The sequence below is a fragment of the Musca domestica genome, unplaced genomic scaffold, assembly GCF_030504385.1.
Source record: "Musca domestica strain aabys unplaced genomic scaffold, Musca_domestica.polishedcontigs.V.1.1 15, whole genome shotgun sequence".
NCBI classification, from domain to species: Eukaryota; Metazoa; Arthropoda; class Insecta; order Diptera; family Muscidae; genus Musca; species Musca domestica.
The window spans coordinates 7,996,992-8,015,119 of NW_026712207.1; the positions used below are offsets into that span (position 1 = coordinate 7,996,992).

Consider the following 18,128-nt stretch of genomic DNA (forward strand, 5'->3'; position numbering starts at 1 on the left):
AGCCATATTTTTCGATGGAATTGCCTGAAAATCCACACCAAGAGTTCCTTCTGAGTACTTTACCCCCATAAAGAGAATTGTCTGTATAGGTCCACGATATCGTATAGGCCCCATATAACAGTACCCCCGGTATTCCGAATTTTTAATAATTTTAGACACATTTTTTCAATGGAATTGTCTGAAATTCTACAAAAGGGGTTCCTTCTGAGTACTTTACCCTCTGGAAGAGAATTGTCTATATAGGTCCACGATATGGTTTAGCCCCCATATAACCGTACCCTCCGATATTCGGTATTTTGATGATTTTAGCAACATTTTTTAACGGAATCTTTTCTAATTGCGTATATAAAGTTCGTAATGAGTACTAGAGTTTATGACAAAAAATTTTGTATGCAGGTCCACGTCTTCGTACAGAGCCCGCAGAACGATACCTCCCGATATTCGGTATTTTGATAATGATAGCCAAATTTTTCCATGGAATTGTCTGAAAATCCAAACAAGAAGTTCATTCTGATTACTTTACTCCCTGAAAGAGATTTCTCTGTATAGGTACACGATATCGTATACCGGGTGTACCATATAACGGTACGCCCCGTCATTCGGAATTTTTAATAATTTTAGCCATATTTTTCAATGGAACTGTCTGAAATTCTAAAAAAGGAGTTCCTTCTGAGTACTTTACCCTCTGGAAAAGAATTGTCTATATAGGTCCACGATATGGTCTAGTCCCCATATAACCGTACCCCCCAATATTCGGTATTTTGATGATTTTAGCAACATTTTTTTAACGGAATCGTTTAAAATTTCGTATTTTATGAGTACTTCAGTTGATGACAAAAAATTGCGTATGCAGGTCCACGTTTTCGTATAGAGCCCGCATAACGATACCTCCCGATATTCGGTATTTTGAAGATGATAAGTCAAATTTTCAATGGAATTGTCTGAAAATCCACACAAGAAGTTCCTTCTGAGTACTTTATCTCCTGGAAGAGAATTGCCTCTATAGGTTCACTATATCATACAGTCCACATATAACGGTAAAATTTTACACACGATATTTGGTATTTTGAAAATTTTAGCCACATTTTCGAATTTCGGAATTGTTTCAAATTTGGTATTTGAAGTTCGTAAGGGATACTACGGCCTGTGACAGAAAATTATCTGTGCAGGTCCACATGTTCGTATAGCACCCTTATTAAGTCATCTTCCGATATTCGGTTTTCTGATGATTTTGACGACATTATTCACCGGAACTGTTTCAAATTTGGTATTTGAATTTCGTAATAGATACTACGACCTGTGACAGAAAATTATCTGTGCAGGTCCACATATTCGTATAGCCCCCTTATTAAGGCACCTTCCGATATTCTGCATTTTCATGATTTTGGCGACATTATTCACTGGAATTTTTTCACATTTGGTATTTGAAGCCTGTGACAGAAAATTGTCTATGCAGGTACGGGGTCTTCGTATAGGCCTCATATATCGGTACCTCCCAATATTCGGCATTTCAGCAATTTTAGGAACATTATTCACCGGAATTGTTTCAAGTTTCGCATTTAAATATTGTAACGGCCTATGACAAAAGTTACCAATGCAGGTCCACATCTTCGTATAGACTCCATTATAATGTCTATATTCGGTATTTTTAAGATTTTAACAGAATTTTTAAAGGATGATCTCTGTTCTGGACCAGACCAGCCTTGCTCCCAATATTTGCTCTTCTACTTTTTCGTTCGAGGCCACTCATAGCTTATATAAACCTTTTTTTGAAACTCGTAGCTCATCGCATAAAAATGGTAATCTGTCAACTCGGGTTCACAGTATTCAATGATCTGTCATTATGACTTCAGCCATATGGCTAGAGAGGGTATATATAATTTGATACGGCCAAAACGTTTTTAGACACCAGGTCTCTTTGGACCAAATCCGTTTCAAGGCAGTTGGAATCGACCTAGCGATGTCCGTCCATCCTTTCGTCTGTCTGGCTGGTGCGCACGATAACTCTCGTAGGGAGTATCCGATTTGGTACAATCGTGGTACATCATAATATTATTATCAAACTTAGATCGAGTTAGGAGATGGAAAATATCGGCGCATTCCTTTTGGTACCGCACAAAAAGTCGAAATTATCAAAAAAAAAAAAAAAAAATATTTTACTGTATAGAAAGAGAGGATAATTCCATTTTGCTCCAACTTTGAAAATCCTACTATTTCCATTAGTGATATGTCTGGTTTGAAGATGGAATATATCGGTTCACTCTTTCTGGTTCCTACCTCACAAAGGGTCAAAATTTGAATATCCATGAAGCTTATAAAACAATTCTATTCAGACTTGGCATATGTCGATATTTCTATCTTTACAAGATCTGCTATAAAGATGATAGAGATCGAACCATTTCTTTAGGTACTTCCCCCACTAAAGGGTTAACGTTTTGAATAATGAAAACGATCATAAAATCCGAAATAAGCATCCGGTTCTCTTCATATTTCCCTTTATTTGTACTAATATATGATCTGCAAATATTGAAAAATGTGCTCGGGGTAAAGCCATTGAAATTCCAAAAGGTGCAAGAACTTACACCGCAACAGAATGGTTACAAAATGAGGTTTCTCGCTTCATTTCCAATGCCACCCTAAAATGGTTACAAAATGAGGTTCCCTGCTTCATTTCCAGCGTACAATGGCCCCCAAAATCTCCGGTTACCAAACTGTTAGACTATTTTGTCTGGAATTCGAATAAATCTAAACTTGTTCTAAAATTTGATGCTATTTCCGACATTTTTTGCTTTCATTTAATAAAATTTGGAAAAAAATGTAAAAATTATGGCGATTGTCTTTGTTGAAGTTTTTTTTATCTCACTCTGTAGATGGTAGAGATCGGACCATTTCTTTTGGTACTTCTACCACAAAGGGTAACATTTTTGAATAACCAATACGACTATAAAATACTAAATAAACATCCGGTTCTCTTCATATTTCATACATCCCATTATTTCCACTAACACAAGATCTGCTGTGAAGATGGGATATATCGGTTCCTTCCTTCTGGTACCTCCTTCACAAATGGTCAAAATTTCGAATATCCATGAATTTTATAAAATGCGAAATTAAAATCCAATCCTATGTTCGGACTTGGTATATCTCAACATTTCCATCAACACAAGATCTGTTATATAGATGGTAGAGAATGGACCATTTCCGTTGGTACTTCCCCCACAAAGGGCCAATGTTTTGAATTACCAAAACGACTATAAAATCCGAAATAAGCTTACGGTTCTCTTCATATTTCACAAATCCCATTATTTCTACTAACATAAGATTTGCTGTGAAAATGGGATATATCGGTCCCCCATCACTTCTGGTACCTCCCCCCAAAAAGGGTCAACATTTCGTATATCCATGAAACTCATAAATTGTGAAATTAATATCCGGTTCCATTTAGACTCGGCACATCTTGATATTTCTATAAATACAGGATCTGTTATAAAAATGGTATAGATCGGATCATTTCTTCTGGTACCTCCCCCATTTGGGTTCAAGATTTTCGAAACGCATTAATTTAAACATTTGTTTGTGTCGAGCCGAATTTTTTCTATCGCTTCAAGGGCTTTTATCCGAGGAGCTATGAGGTCTAAATCCTTTATCGCCTGTACCCATAAGGTTTAGGATAAAAAATCCTAGTTTTGAAATTTCTCTCAATTTTGAAAAATTCGTAATGGACGCATAAACTTCCATGGGCATAGAGCTATGTTTACAACACGACGGCTACAAACGTTTAGCCTGGGAATTTAGCAATTTGTCTTCGGCTGTTTATATTCCGTTTTGTACAAATAGATGGATGGGTGGGATGGTTGGTTGGTTGGTGGTTGGGTGAGGTTTGAATACTCTCAGCCAGTCAACCCTGCCATCCAGCCCAGCCAAGTTCCAAGTTCATTGTTCATCAGGTGTTTGAATAGCTGCTGGCAGATTAAAGGGATTAAGAGTTGTCAGAGTTATGTTGTTACAAACAAAGTGCATTTACGGCAGTTAAAAGACAAATAAATGAAGAAAATGGATTTTCAAATGAACATGAGGGAAAGGCAGAGGGGGAGGAGGTGGAGAGACAAGTGTAAATGTATGAACCCGCAGAAAATTTTCAATTCTGGGGTGGTTGGGTTTGAAAGGTGGCCCATCTTTAAAGGTTATGCATTTTTCAAATCTCCGACAATTTATTTGAAAGCATTTTTAAAACGTTTCTTTCATTTGTCCTTTTTTCGGAATTTTATCCTTTAAGAATAACAAGGATGCAGGGATTTGCATACAAATTCTGATGGAGGAGATTTAAATGCAATAACAGCAACTGCTGGCATTTTTAATCAGATGCACTTAGATTTAACACATGTCCTTTCTTGTCCCTCCCCATTCCTACCTTCCTTCATCTCGGTCATTTTTCACTTAAAAGCCCAAGTATTGATACGTTTTGTGGCCAAATACTTCAATTTCGGATTTTTGTTTTTAATCCTTAAATGGTCGAAGGCTTTGCATTAACATAACTAGCCCACCCATCTAACCATCCATCATGGGCTGGATGGTGAAATGCTTTTAATTTCGAGTTTTTGTTCAATGGGAGTGAGCCATTGAAAGCAACCACTAATCCTTGAAGGATTTTATTTTTCTCAGAGAGGAGTTGGAATAGAGGCTTAATTCAAATTCCATCATCAGCAGTGTTTTGCTCTAAAGCGGAATGCTTTGTGGTTGCATAAGATGTGGAGGTACTCCATTGTGCCAAACCTGGGTGATGAATATGGGAATCAATAATTGAATGCCTTGACAAGTGAGTTTCCTCCTCAAAGAGAAAAACCTCTGCTGTGTGATGTTTCGGCTGGAGCATTTGATTAATGAGGCAATTGTTAATGCCGTCAAAGTGGGGCATTCCAAAGAAGCTTTTAATTTAAGTGATTCGTTGTATTTTTTCTTTGTGGCAAATTCATGGCCTAATCAAATTTAAACATTTTCTAATGGCCTTTGTGAGCTACGGAAATTTTGTCGCCGAAGAAAGGGTGTGAGAGGATGACGGTTTCATTGTTTTAGATTGTTTCCCATTGTTGTGTTACGAGCGTCGTCAAGTCTGCCGCTGAGAGGTAATTACTTGCAGACATTACATGATTTATGACTCGGCAAATTATTGGTGACAATTGTCGACCCTAAGGCTGTTGTCATTTGTTTGGAATGTTTTTTTTTAATTTTGTGAATATTCTAAGAATGGAACTTTCAGGCAGCTATCTGGCCATGAATTGTTGTCTTGGCTGACAAGTAAATATGATGGCAAAAGAGAGATACTGTACAAGTTTTTTTGTGTGATGATTAAAAAAAATTAGGGAGGCCAAAAGGCCCGACTATCTTTTAAAAATCTAAAAGTTTAAATGTATTAGTCCCTCGGCCTATTTCATAAAAGAACAAGTAAACAGCAGTAAGTTCTGTTAAATTAGGGTCTATATATTAGGGTCTATACGACGACATGGACCTGCATTTATCATAGCCACTACAATATTCAAAGGCGAAACTTAAAAAAATCGGTAATAATGTAGATAAAATCATTAAAATACCGAATATCGGGAGGTACCGTAATATGGGGGCTCTACGAAGACGTAGACCTATACAAACAATTTTCTGTCTTAGGCTGTAGTATCTATTACGAACTTCAAATACCAAATTTGAAACCATTCCGGTGAAAAAAAATTCGCAAAAATTATTTAAATACCGAATATCGGGAGCTACCGTTATATGGGGGCTATATGAAGATGTGGATCTGCATACGAAATTTTTTTTCCTATAGGTTGTAGTACCCATTAAGATCTTCCAATACGAAATTTGTTACAATTCTGGTGAATAATGTTGTACAAATCATAAAAATACCGAATATCGGGAGCTACCGTTATATGGGGGCTATACGAAGACGTGGACCTGCATACGAAATTTTTTTCCCATAAGTTGTAGTACCCATTAAGATCTTCCAACACGAAATTTGTTACAATTCTGGTGAATAATGTTGTACAAATTATAAAAATACCGAATATCGGGAGCTATCGTTATATGGGGGCTATACGAAGACGTGGACCTGCATACGAAATTTTTTCCCATAGGCTGTAGCACCCATTACGAACTTTAAATACGTAATTTATAACAATTCCTTTGAATAATGTCGCTAAAATCATGAAAATATCGAAGATCTGGAGATACCGTTATATAGAGGCTATATGAAGACCTGGACCTGCACAGATAATTTTCTGTCTTAAGGTGTAGTATCTATTACGAACTTCAAATAACAAATTTGAAACAATTCCGGTGAATAATATCGCTAAAATCTTCAAAATACCGAATATCGGGAGGTAACGTTATATGGGGGCTATACCAAAACGTGGACCTACATGACCCACTTTCAATACCAAAAGAATTTTATGCTGATCAAGAATATGTATACATCAAGAATACGTATATGTACAAAGGGAATGACAAACTTAATATACCCTCCATACTATGATGGAGGGCATAAAAAGAGCGGTGAAATAACTGACTAACTGAAAATCAACGCCCAGGCCAAAAGGCTGATGGTAGAATCTTGAAATTGAGCTAGGATTCTGAAATGTGGAATAACAGTCACTGATGGAGTGCAGGATAGATATACCAAAGGATTTTTCGGAATTCGAACTTTTAGGATACGAAAAGTTCCAAAACGGTACTGAACTTCTAAGAAGGTGCCATTTGGTACTATGTGAACGGATGGAGGTAAAAATTTGAAATTTGGTATGAGAATCAAGCTTAGAAAATAAGTACAATATATAAAGTTGATATTCCAAATGTGTACTAAGTGTCCGAACTGTACTAAATGGTACTAAATTTGAAACAGTTTGGTTTAGGCTAAACGGATAAAGCTGGAATTTTGAATTATTTGTATAGGGCTCCCTGTTGGTGATATGTTTGTGATAAAGAGGTGGTTTTGGAAATGTATACCACAAGTGCTCGAAAAGTACTAAATAGTACCAGATTTGGTAAAATGTGGTATTGACTGCACAAATAGAGCTTGAAATCCGAAATTCGGTATTAGTATCGTTGTTCATGTGTATCCTGGACATATGTAGGTGGTACAATATTTGGTATTGGGTGAAGGAATAGGGATACAATTCTGAAATATTGAATGATGATATTAAGGTTACTAAAGGTATCTGTGTTTGAGATTTGCGGTGGTTTGAAAATGCGTCGTACAAAAATTACTAAATGGTACTAAATTTGGTATTGGATTAATGGACAGAGCTGGAATCCTCAAATTTGATATTGAGGTCTCTGTTGATATCTGGAATTGAGATAAGGTCATGGTTTTGGAAATATGCACTTTATTGTACGAAAAGTACTAAATAGTACTATGTTTGGTACAATTTGGTATTCGATGAACAGATAGTGCCCGAAATTTGAAATTTGGTATTAGGATCACTGTTCATGTGTAGCCTGGACATATGGAGGTTGTTTCGGAAATGTGTACTATAATTGTACGGAAAGTACTGAATGGTACTAAATTTGGTATTTGTTGAAGATACAATTCTGAAATTTGATATTTAGACTAATGTTGGACTAAATGGATGTACTTGAGATTTGGCGTTGGTTTTGAAATGTGTCCTATATTTGCAGGATAAGTACTAAATGGTACTAAATTTGGTACTGGTTGAAGGGATAGGATTAGAATCCTCAAATTTGATATTGAGTTCTCTGTTGATGTCTGGTATTGAGATAATGAAGTGGTTGTGGAAATGTGTACTATAATTGTACGAAAAGTACTAAAGAGTACTAAAATTGGTATTGAGTGAAGGGATAGAGTTAGAATCCTTAAATTTGATATCAAATGCTGTTGGTATCTGAAATTGGGGATTGGGCTGGAATCTTTAAATTTAATATGGATGTCACTGTTGCTGTCTGTCGTTGAGAGAAGAGCCTGGTGTTGGGATACGCGTACCACAATTGCACTAAATGCAAAAAATAGAGTAATGGGGGAAACTACAGAGATGTGATCCTGAAATTAGATATTACGGCTACTGTTGGTATCTGGTGTGGGCTAATATTGTCTATTTTTACATCTGACATAGCATTGATAAAAATATACGTATTTGGAAAGTTTGCACAAAATTGGATGATTCCTTCTTATTCTAAAAACTAAATTATTTTCTGTGGAAATATTGAACGCTTGTGCGGGAAGTATCAGAAGGAGTGGACAAATATTGCCCAACTCCGAACTCAATCTAAGACTGATAATAATATTTCAATATACGAAGTTTGCATTGAATGGGATGCTCTCTTCAAGAGTTATCGTTCGTACCAGCCACACAGACGAACGGACAGTACGGACCCTCGAGCGACTCCAAATGTCCAGAAACGGATTTGGTTCAAAGAGACCTAGTTATTTCAGTGAGCCTCATTTTGGCCGAATTAAAGGATATGGCGGAGGGTATAAAAATTATAGATTTTTAAAAACTATTAATTTTTTATAAATTTAATTTTTTTTAGGAATTGTAATTGTATTTTTTTAAATTTAAGAATTTTTTTTCAAAATAATTTTTCGATTTTATAAAAAAATCGATTTTTAGGAGAATATAAAAATTATAAGTTTTTAAAAAAAATATAAATATTTTTTTTTATAAATTTAACATTTTTTACAAATTGTAATTTTTTTAATTTTATACAAATTATAACTTTTTAAAAACTATTAATTTTTTATAAATTTAATTTTTTTTAAATTACTAATTGTATTTTTTTTTCATTTAAATTTTTTTTTAAATAATTTTTTAATTTTTATAAAAAAAAATATATTTTTAGGAGGGCATAAAAATTATAAGTTTTTAAAAAAATAAAATATTTTTTTTATAAATTTAACATTTTTTAAAAATTGTAATTGTAATTTTTTTTATTTTATATTTTTTTTTTTTAATTAATTTTTCAATTTTTATAAATAATTTTATCTTACCTTTCAACACCGGTAAATCTGGGATGACGATGTCTTCGTGATAACAAAAGGCCACCGCCCCATGCAGCCTAAAATAAAAGAAATAAAAATCATTTTTGAATATTTCCCCTCCCAAAACACCCCCTCCCCCTCACATTTACTTACATCCACATGCATCCAGCAGTTGTATTTCTGACAGATATCGGCAATTTCATTCAAATTATCGAAGGCACCCAACACCGTGGTACCCGCTGTGGCATTCACAAAGAACGGTATATGACCCTTCGATTTGCGTTCCATTATCAAACGTTCCAGCTCGGAGGTGATCATACGGCCACGTTCATCCGATGGCACCATCACACAATTGTCCGTACCCAAACCGCAAACGGCGGCACAAGATTTCACCGAATAATGGCATTGATCCGATGTGAACATAACCAATTGGCCGGGCAGACCGGCGGCGCCATGTTCCTTGTAGTTGGGGAACATTTTGTGGCGTGCGGCCAAGAAGGCATAGAGATTCGAAATCGAACCGCCAGGGGCCAAAATCGAGTCGCCGCCATGCCAGCCAATGATTTCACGCATTTTCGAGAGAACAACATTTTCCATGAGAATGAAAACCGGGGCAATTTCATAGGTGAACATGTTTGTGTTGGCAGTGGCGGTCAGCCATTCGCCGGCCATGGAGATGATGTCCAAACCGCATGATAGCTGATTGAAGAAGTGGGGATGACCTGGAAGAAAAGAGAGAAAAAGGATTTTTTATTTTTAATTGGGGGATTCCGCTTTATGATATATGTTTAAGGGTCTCTCCATAACTCCCTCATAAAATCTCTTAAATCCCTACATAATTATTTTCCTGTGCCGGGCTTGCCATTATCCAAAATCCATCTATCTTGTAAGGAATTATTGACACGACTCATCCATTCTCTCTTCTGTTGCCATCTCGTGGCCATTAAAATCAACAACATTATCAAAGAATGTCTATAAAAATGCCATTTGGAATGCCTTAAGCCTCCATAATCCGGCCTATAAATAAGTACGGAGAGTATGGAAAAAATTGGCAACATAATATTCGTCTCGAATTTCCCTTTCCCCACCCTCTCTCGAGTACTCTTCTCTATATATGCTGTGACAGGCTCTCATCCCTGGCCTTGCAAACGTATCGATTCCTGATGAGCATACTTCAGCAGTGTTTTAATGATACCAAACATTGACAGTCATGTGGTCCCCCATCATCATCATCAGTGGCTGGGACGAGGTGGGGAGAACATTCGTCGAACTTCAACAATGGCAAAAGAATGTCAAAGTTTTTCTGTTCTCCCTCTCTCTCTCTCGCCACTTCTTGCATTCTTGTCGGTGGGGAGTTGGGTGAGTTTTAATCAAAATCCGTTGTTATTTTCTGTATCGTTGCACACTGATCCTTTGATGCGAATGAATGGCACAACAATGTGCTTGCTCCATCCTCCGCTGGCAGTTTTGGCGAAAAAGGTCTCGTCGTGTCTGAGGGTTGACTGTGATGATGATTATGATGTGGCATTGCGTACCGCTTCAGCATTTTGCCCATCTGTGCCGAACCACCACCATGGCGTCACATGGCTGTCTCGTGCCTAAATTGAAATGTTTAGTCCTGGTCGTAAGTCAAAGTGAAATCCTTTATGTCCTAGTCCTTATAGAGAGGAAGACAAATGAAAATAAATTTCTTTTACCTTAAACAAATGTTTGGAAATGTTTTTTTTTCTTTCGGCGGAAATTGAATATTTTCGAGGGTGGGAATATCAGAGCGAGGGAATTTCAAAGTGGAATTTTGAAAATTATATAAGAATACTAATAATTAAATAATAAGTAGTATTGCCGAAGATCTTTCAAAAGTTATTTCAATTTTTTAATTTTTTTTTTTAAACTTTAAAATATTTTTTTTACATTTTTTTTAATTTTATTTTTTTTAAATATTAAATTATATTTTTTTACATTTTTTTAATTTTTAAAGATTTTTTTTTTCAAAAAAAACAAAAATACGCCGTCATTTAAGAGCCTTATTATTATTTTTATTTTTAATTTTTTTAAACTTTAAAATATATTTTTTTTATTTTTTTTAATTTTTAATTTTTTTTTAAATTTTAAATTATATTTTTTACATTTTTTAATTTTTAAAGATTTTTTTTTAAATCAAAATTACGCGGTCATTTAAAAGCCTTATAATTATTTTCATTTTTTAATTTTGTTTTAAACTTCTAAATAATTTTTTTACATTTTTTTAATTTTATTTTTTTTAATTAAATATTTTTTTTTAATTTTAAAGATTTTTTTTTTCAAAAAACTAAAATACCCGTTCATTTAAAAGCCTTTGATTTTCAAAAAAAATATTTTCTGTGAACAAAAAAGGATGGATTTTTTTTTAAATATTTTTATTTTTCAAAAATCGACAGTAACGTGTATTCTGAAAAATTATTCTTCAGCCTCCAACATAGCCGTGAATATAATAAAGAAAATTTTGTTATGCCCTAAGCCAAATGGCTACAGAGGGTATGTATTATTTAAAACTGCCACAACGTGCCTTATCGAAATAACTGTTTTAGACCCTAAGTCTCTTTTGACCAGATCAGGACATTTCGAGTCGGTCGAGGGATGTCTGTCTGTCTGACTGGTGTACACGATAACTCTCGAAGGAAGTATCCGATTTGATCCAATCTTGGTGCATCCAAATATTATTGCCAAACTTAGATCGGGTTCGGAGATGGGCAATATCGGTCCACTCCTTCTGGTACCTCACCCACAAAATGTCAACATTTTCAAAGAAAATAATTTTACTGCACAGAAAGAGAAAGTATAATCCGATTTTGCTGCAACTTTGCATACCCTAATATATGCATCAGCAAAAAAATGGACAAGTACCTCTCCCACAAAGGGTCAAAATTTGGAATAATTATTACTCTAATAAAATTTGAAATAAACATCTGATAGTCTTCTAATCTCACACATCCCAAAAGTTTAACTACAACGAGATATGGTGTGGATATAGGATATATCGACCCGCACCTTCTGGTACCTCTCCCGCAAAGGGTCAAAATTTTGAATAGCCATGAAGCTCGCGTTTTATGCGAAATGAGCATCTGATTGCTTTTAAACTCAGCACAGCTCGATATTTCTATCAACACAAGATCGATTGTGAAGTAGACATCAACCCACTATTAATCCGGTACCTCTACCACAAATTATCAACATTTTTACAGAAAAAAATTAAATTTCTAGAAGAAGGACAAATCATCCAACTTTTATCAGTTCCAGGTGGGTTCTGAAATAGAAAATGTCGTCTTACTCTATCAAGTGCCTAATCACAAAGGGTTAACATTTTAAAAAATTCTATATTTTTTTTAGCAAGTTTCCGATTCTTCGTCAGTGAAGAGTTCTTAAAATTTGAGATTCCAAAACCACCACCTCTTAAACTCAACTGCTGACACCAAGAGTGGTGGCATCTATAACCAGATTCTGGATTCCAGCCCTATCTCTTCACCCAATACCCAATTTAGTACCATTTAACACTTTTCGTTTCGTTTTCCAGTTATATTCCTTCATCCAATACAGAATTTAGTACTATTTAGTAATTTTCGTACAATTATAGTAAATATTTCAATCCTAGATACCAACAGAGACCTCAAAATCAAATTTTAGGATTCCAGCTCCATCTCGTTACCCAATACCATTTAGTACTTTTCGGACAAATACAGGGTACATTTCCAAAACCACCTTTAAATCTCATTTCCAGATACCAACAAAGAACTCAATACAAAATTTTAGGATTACAGGCCTATTCTTCCACCAAATACCAAAGTTTAGTACCCTTTAGTACACATTTCCAAAATCACCTCTATATCGTAGCTACAGTCACAAACATTGACCACTATATGAAATTTTAGAATTCCAGCTCTATCCCTTCACCCAATGTCAAACTTAGTACTATTTAATACTTTTCGTTTTCCACCTGTATTATTTTGCCCAATACCGAATTTAGTACCATTTAGTACTTTTCGTACAATTATAGTAAACATTTTAATCCCAGATACCAACAGAGACCTCAAAATCAAATTTCAGGATTCCAGCTCTATCTCATTACCCAATTTTGAAGACCACCTTTATATCTCAATTCCAGATACCAACAAAGACCTCAATATCAAATTTTAGGTTTCTAGCCCTATCCCTTCACCCAATGTCAAATTTAGTACTATTTAGTACCTTTCGTACAATTATAGTAAACATATCAATCCAAGATACCAACAGAGACCTCAAAATCAAAATTCAGGATTCCAGCTTCATCTCATCACCCAATACCAAATTTAGTACCATTTATTACTTTTCGTACAAATACAGGGCACATTTCAAAAACCACCTTTATTTCTCAATTCCAGATATCAACAAAGACCTTAATATCAAATTTTAGGTTTCTAGTCCTATCTCTTCACTCAATACCGAATTTATTACTATTTAGGACTTTTCGTACAATTATAGTAAAAGAGAGACCTTACAATCAAATTTTAGGATTCCAACTTCATCTTATCACACAATACCCAATTTAGTACCATTTAGTACTTTTCGTACAATTATAGTAAATATTTCAATCCTAGATACCAAGAGAGACCTCAAAATCAAATTTCAGGATTTCAGCTTCATCTCATCACCCAATACCAAATTAAGTACCATTTAGTACTTTTCGTACAGATACAGGGCACATTTCAAAAACCACCTTTAAATCTCAATTCCAGATACCAACAAAGACCTCAATATCAAATTTAAGGTTTCTAGTCCTATCTCTTCACCCAATACCAAATTTAGTACCATTTAGTACTTTTTGTAGAAATATAGGACGCATTTCCAAACCACCGCCAAATCTTTATCCCAACTACCAACAGAGATCTCAATATCAAATTTCGGCATTCTAGTTCTATTCCTTTACCCAATAGCCAATTTTGTACTATTTAGTACTTTTCGGACAATTGGAGTACACATTTCAAAAACCACCTCATATCTCAATTCCAGATACCAAAGATGAAGATTCCAGCCCTATCCCTTCATCGAATACCAAATATAGTACCATTCAACTTTAGTACCAGCAAAGTCCTCGATATCCAATTTCAGTATTCTAGCTCTATCCCTGCTTCCAATAGCAAATGTGGTACTATTTAGTACTTTTCATATAAATATACGACGCATTACCAAATTACCGTCATATCTCAATTTTAGATACCAACAGAGACCTCAATATCAATTTTCAGGATTCCAGCTTTATCCCTTCACCTTAAAAAAAATTTAGTACAATTGAGTACTTTCGCTACAATTATAGCACACCTTGTGTCCCGGCAGCACATGAACAGCGATTCTAATACCAAATTTCAGATTTCAGGCACTATCTGTTCACCCAATACCAAATACAGTACTATTTTGTACTTTTCTTGCAGTTGTAAATAATCACAAACTTATCACCAATAGGGAACCCAAAACAGAATTTCAAAATTCCAGTTTAATCCGTTCAGCCTAGAACAAACTGATCCAAATTTAGTACTGTTTCGTACACATAAATACGGATTTCTAAGGCCTCCTACATGCCCCCATTCCCAATTCCAAATGTCAGGATTCTATTGGTTCGCCGAAAATTGTACCAAATTTAGTACCATATAGTATACAAATGTACGAATTTCCAAAGCTTCCTACTTACGCCAATCCTACACTCCAACAGTAATCTTATTTCCAATTTTTAGGATACCAACCCAAATTGTACCAAATTAAGTACTATTTAGTACTTTTGGCGCACTTTTAGTACACATTTCCAAAACCATATCATTATCACAAACTTACCACCAACAGGGACCCCAATAAAAAATTTCAGCTTCATCCGTTTACCCTAAACCAATTTTTTCCAAATTTAGTACCATTTAGTACAGTTGGCACACTTAGTACACATTTCCAAAATCACCTTCAGATATCAATACTTACTTTCCAACTTTGATTTTCCAAACAATACTAAAGTTCAAGTTTTTAGTACTATCCGTTGACATAATACCAAATGGTACCATTTTAGAAGTTTAGTACAATTTCGGAACATTTCTAAACTTTAACCTCTAATTTCTAAAAAAAAACCTTTTGTATATCTATCCTGCACTCCATCAGTGATTCTCATTCTAAATTTCAGAATTGTGTTTCATTCCGTTTGTCGAACACAAAATAATAAATTTTTAGTACTTTTCGTACCCTTTTGGTACGATTTTCCAAAATCCCAGCCTTATCACACATCTGTGCTGCAGACTAGTGCCAAATTTCAAGATTTTAGCTTAGCCGATTGGTTTGGGCGTTAATCTCAGTTAGTCATTTATTTCACTACTCTTTTACTTATATATTTTTGAAGACCCATTTTGGAAATATTGAATAAATTTGGGAAAGAATTTTGATTTTTTTTTCAACTTTTTTCCAATTTTCAATTTTTTTAAGAATTTTCAATGCCACATACGAACTTTTTCCTCCCCCTGATAATACCACCATTGTTATTTGTTATTATAAAATAATCAATTGTTAGTACTTTTCGTACCCTTTTAGTACGAAATTTCAAAGTCAAGCCTTATCACACGCCTGCGCTACAGACTCGTGCAAAATTTTAACTTTATCCGATTCGTCTGGGCGTTTATTCTCTGTTAGTCATTTATTTCACTACTCTTTTTATTTATATTTTTTTGAAGATCCATTTTTTGGAAATATTGAATAAATTTGAAGAATTTTTGGAATTATTTTGAAAATCTGATGGGAAAGAATTTTGAAACTTTATTTCCGATTTTCAATTTTTTTAAGAATTTTCAATGCCACATACAAAGACATCCTCTACCTGGTAATACCACCCTCGTTATTTGCTTAGAAAATCATATTTTTTTTGAACAAAAGAAAGCTTTGCAGTTTTGGTAGCACATGTGCTTCCGAACCTTCTTTCATATTCGCCCCTGCCAAGGGAGAACAATGACGGACGCTTATGGCTTAAAGCAAGGAATTTTTGTCCGCTGTAATAACACAACTTATGGCACTTCCCGAGTAAACTGACAGTAGATGATTTTCATTACTGGGATTATGAAAACAGCAAGGGTTCTCATTGTATCCTTGCTACTGCTGTTTTTGTTGTTGTTCTCCTCATTTATAGAAATCTGAAGGTCATATTGACTTCTTCATTATTTTTTTGGTGTTGAAAGGGGGAAAACATCTCCCCTGGGAGATGATGAATGTGGCACAAAAGTATTCCGTTAATAGCAGCATGATTTGTGTAAAGTAATTTCCAATTAGCTCTCAATAAATGAGCAATTGTTAGCAAGGAGCGAAAGGACAATCTACGGGAGACGAGACGAGCTCTCATTGGGATTTTTGTTAAGGTGTACCTGGAGATGTAATCAAAGGTCAAAATTAATATTCTTGTTTTTGTTATTGAATGAATTGTTAGAAAAACTGAATGTCAATATCGATTTCTTTGTCCACCTTCTTCGCAAACGACCTGCGAACAAGCGGAAACACCACATGGCCAAACAATGTTTGAGCTTCCGTAGAACCTTCATTCTTTATTGTTTTTTTTTGCTGGGGTTATTTTCCGCTTGACTTCCCATTTTAATATTAGAAATGTGGAGCAGTCTGCAAGGAAGCCAGAGAGAAGGACCTTCCAGTATTCTATAAACAATTATTAAAGCTGTTCTTGTAACCCTCTTTTGTTTTGGATTATTTTTCTCATTTTGTTTTTGCCACTGCTGCCAAACACATCTGTCGTTGTCTGACAACAAGGAGACAGACTGTCAGACATTCGACATACTTTAGAGGACACTTGTTTATGCTTGTTTACTAAATTTTGCCATTGAAAGTTTCCTTTCTATATCCTTGCGTTCGGCTCAATGTCGGTGATAGACAAGCGGCGATAATCGTTCATCTTGGCAGAGACCTTCCAAGTGGGTGTGAGATCAGAAGGATATTCCAACAAAGAATATTAAAACAAATTCAAGTATCTTTAGGCGTGGATTTTTAAAAAAAAAAAAAATTTCGAGGACGACTAAAGGCGAATTTTTTTAGGGACCTTTAGGCGTGGATTTTTTAAAATATTTTTTTTTCGAGGACGACTAAAGGCGAATTTTTTCAGGGACCTTTAGGCGTGGATTTTTTAAAATATTTTTTTTTCGAGGACGACTAAAGGCGAATTTTTTTCAGGGACCTTTAGGCGTGGATTTTTTAAAATATTTTTTTTTCGAGGACGACTAAAGGCGAATTTTTTTCAGGGACCTTTAGGCGTGGATTTTTTAAAATATTTTTTTTTTCGAGGACGACTAAAGGCGATTTTTTTTCAGGGACCTTTAGGCGTGGTTTTTTTAAAATGTTTTTTTTTTTCAAGGACCACTAGACGTTTAGGAGTGGATCAAGGATCTTTAGACGAGGATTTTTAAAATATTTTTTTTCAAGGATCTTTAGACGTGGATTTTAAAATATTTTTTTCAAGGATCTTTAGGTGTGGATTTTTAATAGAAGTTTTTTCAATTATCTTTAGGCGTAGATTTTTAAAATAATTTTTTTTTCAAGGACTTTCAGACGTGGATTTTCAAGGATCTTTAGGCGTGGATTTTCAAAATAATTTTTTTTCAAGGACCTTTAGTGGTGAATTTTTAAAAGAATATTTTTCAAGGACCTTTAGCCGTGGATTTTTTAAATAATTTTTTTCAAGGACCTATAGGCGTGGATTTTTAAAAGAATATTTTTCAAGGACCTTTAGACGTGGATTTTTTAAATAATTTTTTTCAAGGACCTTTAGGAGTGGATTTTCAAAATATTTTTTTTCAAGGACCTTTAAACCTTTAGGCGTGGATTTTTAAAAGAATATTTTTTAAGGACCTTTAGACGTGGATTTTTTAAATAATTTTTTCAAGGACCTTTAGACGTGGATTTTTTAAATAATTTTTTCAAGGACCTTTAGGCTTGGATTTCCGAAATAATTTTTTTTTCAAGGACCTTTAAACTAATTTCTTACCAAATTTTTTTCAAGGACCTTTAAACCTTTAGGCGTGGATTTTTTAAAGAATATTTTTCAAGGACCTTTAGACGTGAATTTTTTAAATAATTTTTTTCAAGGACCTTTAGGCGTGGATTTCCGAAATAA

At 34.7% G+C, this 18,128-nt stretch overlaps 1 protein-coding gene across 2 annotated transcripts in view; it reads right to left on the reverse strand.

Annotated features, from left to right (window-relative positions):
• Window positions 1-18,128, reverse strand: part of LOC101901674 (glutamate decarboxylase) — a 60,423-nt gene that overhangs the window by 9,597 nt on the left and 32,698 nt on the right. For both annotated transcript variants that reach the window (XM_059119625.1, XM_059119624.1), the window contains exons 4-5: window positions 9,137-9,705; window positions 8,993-9,060 (exon numbers count right to left, since the gene is read on the reverse strand). In XM_059119625.1, coding sequence (XP_058975608.1) covers window positions 8,993-9,060; window positions 9,137-9,705 — 637 coding nt within the window. The remainder of the gene's footprint in view (window positions 1-8,992; window positions 9,061-9,136; window positions 9,706-18,128) is intronic.